The sequence below is a fragment of the Centroberyx gerrardi genome, chromosome 24 (assembly GCF_048128805.1).
Source record: "Centroberyx gerrardi isolate f3 chromosome 24, fCenGer3.hap1.cur.20231027, whole genome shotgun sequence".
NCBI lineage: Eukaryota > Metazoa > Chordata > Actinopteri > Beryciformes > Berycidae > Centroberyx > Centroberyx gerrardi.
Window position 1 is genome coordinate 24,602,030 of NC_136020.1, and position 7,500 is coordinate 24,609,529.

Genomic DNA, 7,500 nt, shown 5'->3' on the forward strand with positions numbered 1-7,500 from the left:
AGCTTGTAGGCTTTCTGTTGCAGAGTATAAAGAGTTAAAATGTTTCCAGCCTCATTATTATATTAAAATAGAAAACTTCTTCCGTTTTTAATGTGAAGCTTCATCAGTAAAACTCTTTATTCTTCCTGTTGTTGTTTCTAATAAACTGTCCGGCCGAGCAGAACGCAGGACGAGCTTTTAAAAATGCCACGTCACTCAGAGAGAAAACACACACACACACACACACACACACACACACACACAGCCTGGCTCTCTCTGTGTGTGTGTGTGTGTGTGTGTGTGAATGTTTCACTAGTGTGAGAGAATTTTAAAACTTCCCTCTTAATGAGGGAAGGAAGACTTTTTTGTTTTTGTTTTTTTAGAAAGTTTTGTGTATTCCTGTTTTCTATACTTTACTGGACTGCTATCCCTTTTTTTGTTTTTCCCCTTTTCCCCCACGGAGCAGCTGAGGGCACGAGGAGCCAGACTCAGGTCAGGCAGTCAGTCTGACACCTGTCGCTGCGTCAGACGGCCTCTAGAGGGCGTCGGACTGAGAGTTGGCCTCTCGTAGCCTGTGGGCTAAAAGCCTTCAGTCCCACAGAGCCGCTCTCCGCTGATTTACAGATCCACGTCTTCTGCTGCCGACAAACCTTAAAGGTAAGTCACGTTGTTGTGGTGTTGAAGTGACGTTAGTGGAATAAGTGATTTAACCGATAACCGTGTCGCTACCTGACCATCGCTCCCACACTGAGCCACACTCTCCGCCGTAAATTTACAGAACTCCACGTCTTCTGCTGTCCTACAAACTGTAACGGCAGGTCACTTTATTACCTGTGGCGTTTACGTTACGTTACCGCGGCAACACTGATCCGTCTGTCCTTCTCCGTTCATTTCGGTTCGTCTCCACTGACAGCTGTCTGTTGTCAGACTGATGACGCTCTGTCTGTGAGATGTCTGACGACAGAAAGTTCAACCGACTGAACTTCTTCTGGGTCCATTCCAGAAAGCAGGTTCAACAAACTCTGAGTCGAACCCTGAACTCTGAGTCGATTAACCCGAGACAGGAAACTCAGCTGATCTGAGTTAGTTCAGTCAACTCTGAGTGAGTTCACCTGAGTTAAGCGCGTGCGTGGCGAATGAAAAAAGCCATCATCAACGGAGCTCGGATACTACGATTCACCATGGCAACAGGCCTCCGTTTTAATCCAGTGGACGTAGAGATATTAATGCATGTGTATGCGGACGGTGCTCATTTATCTTTAAAAAAAGAGCCTGAGTCAGAGTGGGAAAAGTGTCAGTAAGTTAACACAATAAAGTTTTATTCAGTGTTGTCCATTAATTCATTTTTTACCAGACTTACATTTCCTTAATGGATGATATGTGGTGGAATCTGACTGTATGTATATAGCCTACATTACATTTTAAATATATTTGTTGAGCTTTAATCTGACGGGGACAAAACACAGGGGTCAGCAACTGGAGATGAAAAATATAGTTAAAGATTTAAACAATATATAGATCAAAGACATAGAGACATGACTGTAAGCTCACAATCTGATCCAGTAATAAAGTGTTTGGTGATTTGCACTTGAAAAGGCGTAGAGGTTAAAATACAGTAGATTTTAAATTTTTAGACATCTATTTGTATCTTGGCTCAACAGCATTCAGTGACTTTATTTCAGCTACTTCAACAAATGTAGTAAATTTAAACATTGTCACTGAAATGCTGTTAAAACACGTTAAGACTAGGCAGCCTATTTAAAAAAGTCACTTTCAAACTACATTCTGCAGCTGCAGCACGATCCTGCTCACTCAGAAATATTAACATATAATCTCCAATATTATAGGAACGATGTTCCATCAGTGCGACCAATCACATCATGAGCGATAGAGATCATTATTCATTGATCCTACGTGTCTAAAGCTTCATACCGATTTTGTAAATTTAATCTGAGATTCCACATTATGTGCAATAAACATTTCAGTGCAGGAAGCTCTAACAGACAGACAGCTGTCTTGTGTGCACAGTCACAGTGTTATAAAAAAAAAAAAAACTTCCACTCACAAAAAGGACATGCAGGTTTTATTCTGAGCTGAGGGTGAATTCACGCTGTGTAGGCTAATATTTTAATGTGAAGGCAAATCTTCTGTTCAAAGAAATGACTGATGCGCATAAAAGCGCTAACTTTAGATAATCCTTGAGTAACAAACTAATATCCAACCAGGATTTTGATTCTGACATAAACCTCCGCTAATTAATGCTCTTTGATACGGATTGAATGAATGAGGAAATGAAACGGCGTGTCTGGCTCTGTAAGAGGGAGGAGACGGAGAGAAACTCAGGGTTTGTTGAAGAAAACCTGCCAGCAGCAGGTTAGTTACCATGGTAACTGACCCAGAGGTTAAGTTACCTCTCTTTCTGGAACTGAAACCCCGGAGTTTCCCTCATCTCAGGGTTAACAAACCCAGAGTTTTCACTAAACCCGCTTTCTGGAAAACCACCCTGGACGGACGATTGGTCAGCGTCCGTTCAGCCAATCAGATCGTTCCTCCTGTTCTGTAGCAGCGAGCGGCGAACACAGAGACGACGGTCCGACCGGAACAAAGAGAACCAGAGAAACCTGGTGGAGGTTTCCAGATCAGGTTCTGATTGAGTTTCTACTGTAGAGTCTGTTTCTTCTTCTGTGGTTCTGCCTCGTCGCCATGTTGACATAAACAGCCCAATGGACAGAAATAAGTCAATAATTCTGTTTCCTTTTGACAGATCAGTGCGGCCGCAGCAGGTGGACTTCAACACCTGAACAGGATCTGGACTTGTTTACATTGGTAATAATGTGTGTGCTATTAACATTATACTGTTCTCATGCACATGTCTCTTTAAATCCACAGGTTAGGGTTATTTGCCTCTTCAGTATCACCTGACCTCAGGTAATTTGTCTCTGGTTCACCTGTTGACTGCTGCTCTTCTTCTGCAGAAGGCCAGGAGGCCGAAACTTCACAATAAACACCAACAAGCAAGAAGTTCAGAGCGCAGACTGTATTTCTCTATAACCTTTAGAATCAGTTCAGTGTTTTCACTGGAAGAAGACTGTGGGAATAACAAATCAATTCTCATGCTGAAGCTTCATGCTGCCTGATGGATTATCTGTTCCAAACTGAAGAAAGTCTCCTGACAATTCAGAAAATACAGAAACACCAAAAGCAACATCTAACAGGTCTTACCACATGCTGTTCTCACATCAGCCTGAAGAACACAACACCTCACAAATATACATGTAAGAATAAAGTATTGATCTGAGTGAGAGAGAGAAGATTTAACTTGCTGGACTGTATTCTGCTTTTACTTTTACTGAAGTTCAGTTCTGCATGATGTCACACATTAACTCTGCATCTCATTAGCAGCGTCTCCGTCATGAAATAACACAAATGACAAATGTTTGGATCCTCACAGTGAAGTGGAAAATAATTCAGTTCATTAGTTAAATGACGGCTCAGCACTGTGTCTTTCAATGGGATTGTCTCTTGTATTGATTGACAGCTCTGTGTTTGTGGGTATTAACAAATTATCTTTATTGATTTGTATGTAAGACATTTTTATTCCACATCAAAAGGAATAGAACTGAGAAGTTAACTGGATTCACTGAGTGAAAATGAAAATGTTGTTATGGAACTTCTACTTGTGAACTGAAGGAAGAAATAAAGCAAATTAAAACTCAATGTTTCATCACAGAGCCGCTCTGTTAGATCTCTATCTGCTTTCCTCTCTGCTTGGATTTGGTCTCCGGAGCCTTTCGATGTTTTACTGAGAAGATTACATTTATTTATGACTCACTTGAACTTTGGGTCAAAATTCTCATTCTTATCGTTGTTAAATCTGAAGAGTCAGAGGGAGAAAATGAGATTCATAAGTGACCTGATCCTGATCCTGATCCTGATCCTGATCCTGATCCTGGTCTCTACAGATATCTGAGCGGATCTGAGCTGTGTGGCAGATCTGATGAACTAAATAAAAACAGACTAAAGTTCAACATCAGACACATCGAGTTAAAGCTTTATGTTCTGTTTGTGTTTCAGGAGAATCGAACCCTGATGCTGAGGACTGAACACTCAGAGATGTTCTGTTCTCGTAACTAAAAACAGTGAAACTGCTCATCAGCTGTTTGGTGTTGCTGCTGTTTTAACTGACTTGAGATGAACTGGTCTGGAGTACTGGGTTCAGTTCCCAGTTTGGCCTCACAACCTAAAATAATAATGTAGTCTACTCTAGTCTAGTCTAGTCTACTCTAATCTAGTCTAATCGAATCCAATCTAATCTAATGTAATCTAAACAAGTCTAGTCTAATCTAATTTTATCTAATCTACTCTAGTCTAGTCTAGGCTAATCCAATCCAATATAATCTAATTTAATCAATATTCCAAACAGTGCAGTAATATTGATAACTGGTTCAATATGAATAAAGGTTTGATTTTCACTCACCATGTTCCACTTGGGGAAGAGGAAGTCTGTTCCAACGTACTCAAAGAAGTGAGCGAAGCCTTCCTTTAACCAAACGTCCTCCCACCAGACCGGGGTCACGAGGTCACCAAACCACTGGGAGGGGGGGGAGAGAGAGAGGGGGGGGGGGGGGGGCAGGGAGAGAGGGAGAGAGAGGGGGGGGAGAGAGAGAGAGGGGGGGGGGGGGAGGGAGAGAGGGGGAGAGGGGGGGGGGGGGAGGGAGAGGGAGAGAGGGGGGGGGGGAGAGAGAGGGGGGGGGGGGGGGGGAGAGAGGGGGAGAGGGGGGGGGGGGGAGGGAGAGGGAGAGAGAGGGGGGGGGAGAGAGAGGGGGGGGGGGGGGCAGGGAGAGAGGGGGGGGGGGATTATTTCATTTCATTTTACTTTATTTCTATCTCATTTATGTTGAATCTATGTTTTGGCAACATGTGCACATGTACGTTATGCAATAAAACTCATTGATCAGATGAATGTATGATATGAATATTTAGAGTCAGCTGTGTTGTTGAGTGGATTTTCCCTTTAAATCCGTCAGACGTTCATTTACCAAACAGTTTCACTTTAAATTCACTTCAGACACTTTCATCAAAGTTTCAGTCTGGAGGAAATGCAAAGAGCTGCAGTTTACACACATCTACCTCGTCAAACTGTGTGTGTGTGTGTGTGTGTGTGCGTGCGTGCGTGCGTGCGTGTGTGTGTGTGTGTGTGTGTGCGTGCGTGTGTGTGTTTCTATATATATTTGGCAGTGTTTAATGTTTTTAGCGACAGTTTTCTGCAGTAAATTGTCCTTCAATTCATCAAAGTCTTTCTGAGAGTTAGTGAAATGGGGGTGTGTGTGTGTGTGTGTGTGTGTGTGTGTGTGTGTGTGCAGTGGCACCGGCAGGATTGTATTTCATGGTACGCACAAGAACCGCCCGCCGCTTGTAGGCCAGCTTTAACGTCTCGGTTCCCACGCACGCACACACACAGTCTCCTCAGAGAGCGAGTGAGCGAGCGAGAGAGAGAGAGATTCATGTTTTTTTGCACTAAAACTCTGATCAGCCTCCACGCTTCAAAGACCAGCCAACAGGCCTGAAGAACAACAGCAGCTAAATAACAGGCTGCAACCAGCCCAGAGAAACCTGCAGTAAGTCAGCATGAAGCAAAAAGCAACAGATTCCCTCGTGTAGCAGCATCATAACAGCAGTTAGATAAAGATAGTTAAAGTTAGATAAAGACAGTTAAAGTTAGATAAAGACAGTTAAAGTTAGATAAGATAGTTAAAGTTAGATAAAGACAGTTAAAGTTAGATAAAGATAGTTTAAAGTTAGATAAAGACAGTTAAAGTTAGATAAAGATAGTTAAAGTTAGATTAGATAAAGACAGTTAAAGTTAGATAAAGATAGTTAAAGTTAGATAAAGACAGTTAAAGTTAGATAAAGATAGTTAAAGTTAGATAAAGACAGTTAAAGTTAGATAAAGATAGTTAAAGTTAGATAAAGACAGTTAAAGTTAGATAAAGACAGTTAAAGTTAGATAAAGATAGTTAAAGTTAGATAAAGATAGTTAAAGTTAGATAAAGATAGTTAAAGTTAGATAAAGATAGTTAAAGTTAGATAAAGACAGTTAAAGTTAGATTAGATAAAGACAGTTAAAGTTAGATAAAGATAGTTAAAGTTAGATAAAGACAGTTAAAGTTAGATAAGACAGTTAAAGTTAGATAAAGATAGTTAAAGTTAGATAAAGATAGTTAAAGTTAGATAAAGATAGTTAAAGTTAGATAAAGATAGTTAAAGTTAGATAAAGACAGTTAAAGTTAGATAAAGATAGTTAAAGTTAGATAAAGATAGTTAAAGTTAGATAAAGATAGTTAAAGTTAGATAAAGACAGTTAAAGTTAGATAAAGATAGTTAAAGTTAGATAAAGACAGTTTAAAGTTAGATAAAGATAGTTAAAGTTAGATAAAGATAGTTAAAGTTAGATAAAGACAGTTAAAGTTAGATAAAGACAGTTAAAGTTAGATTAGATAAAGACAGTTAAAGTTAGATAAAGATAGTTAAAGTTAGATAAAGACAGTTAAAGTTAGATAAAGATAGTTAAAGTTAGATAAAGATAGTTAAAGTTAGATAAAGATAGTTAAAGTTAGATAAAGATAGTTAAAGTTAGATAAGATAGTTAAAGTTAGATAAAGATAGTTAAAGTTAGATAAAGACAGTTAAAGTTAGATAAAGATAGTTAAAGTTAGATAAAGATAGTTAAAGTTAGATAAAGATAGTTAAAGTTAGATAAAGATAGTTAAAGTTAGATAAAGATAATAACAACAACATGCAGCAGCGAGACCAAACCAAGCTGCTACAACAAACATCTGAAAAGCCAGATGAGAAAATAAAAGTAAATAGTATTCCTTCCTATTGGAAGTTCATTCTGCGTTCTCAAGCACATTATTCAATAAAAAAAGAATCCAAAGACAGGATCTGTTGTCACAATTTTATTTTCAAGATAGAACGTTAAAAAAACAACAACAAACAAAATCATAAAAAAATATGTACGCATGGTGCGTACAGGATTACGGCTGCCGGCGCCACTGTGAGTGTGAGTGTGTGTGTGTGTGTGTGTGTGTGTGTGTGTATTTTTCCTTCTGCCAACTCAATCTAATAAGCACTGAAGCTTTGGTGGCTGGCTCTGTCTGGCCCTGCAATGGAAACCAGGCTGATGTGGAAACCAAGGCCTGTTCAAGAGTCAACCAGGGCTAACCAGGGTCAACTAGGGCTAACCAGGGTCAACTAGGGCTAACCAGGGTCAACTAGGGCTAACCAGGGTCAACCAGGGCTAACCAGGGCTAACCAGGGTCAACCAGGGCTAACCAGGGCTAACCGGGTCAACTAGGGCTAACCAGGGTCAACTAGGGCTAACCGGGGTCAACTAGGGCTAACCGGGGTCAACCAGGGCTAACCGGGGTCAACTAGGGCTAACCAGGGTCAACCAGGGCTAACCGGGGTCAACTAGGGCTAACCAGGGTCAACAGGGCTAATCAGGGTCAACCAAGGCTA

General features: G+C 40.5%; 1 protein-coding gene across 1 annotated transcript in view; it reads right to left on the bottom strand.

The window, feature by feature from the left end:
• The window catches only part of LOC144538090 (thyrotropin-releasing hormone-degrading ectoenzyme-like), a 122,706-nt gene that overhangs the window by 61,924 nt on the left and 53,282 nt on the right, over positions 1-7,500 (bottom strand). Inside the window, 1 exon segment of the mRNA XM_078281940.1 lies at positions 4,457-4,570. Coding sequence (XP_078138066.1) covers positions 4,457-4,570 — 114 coding nt within the window.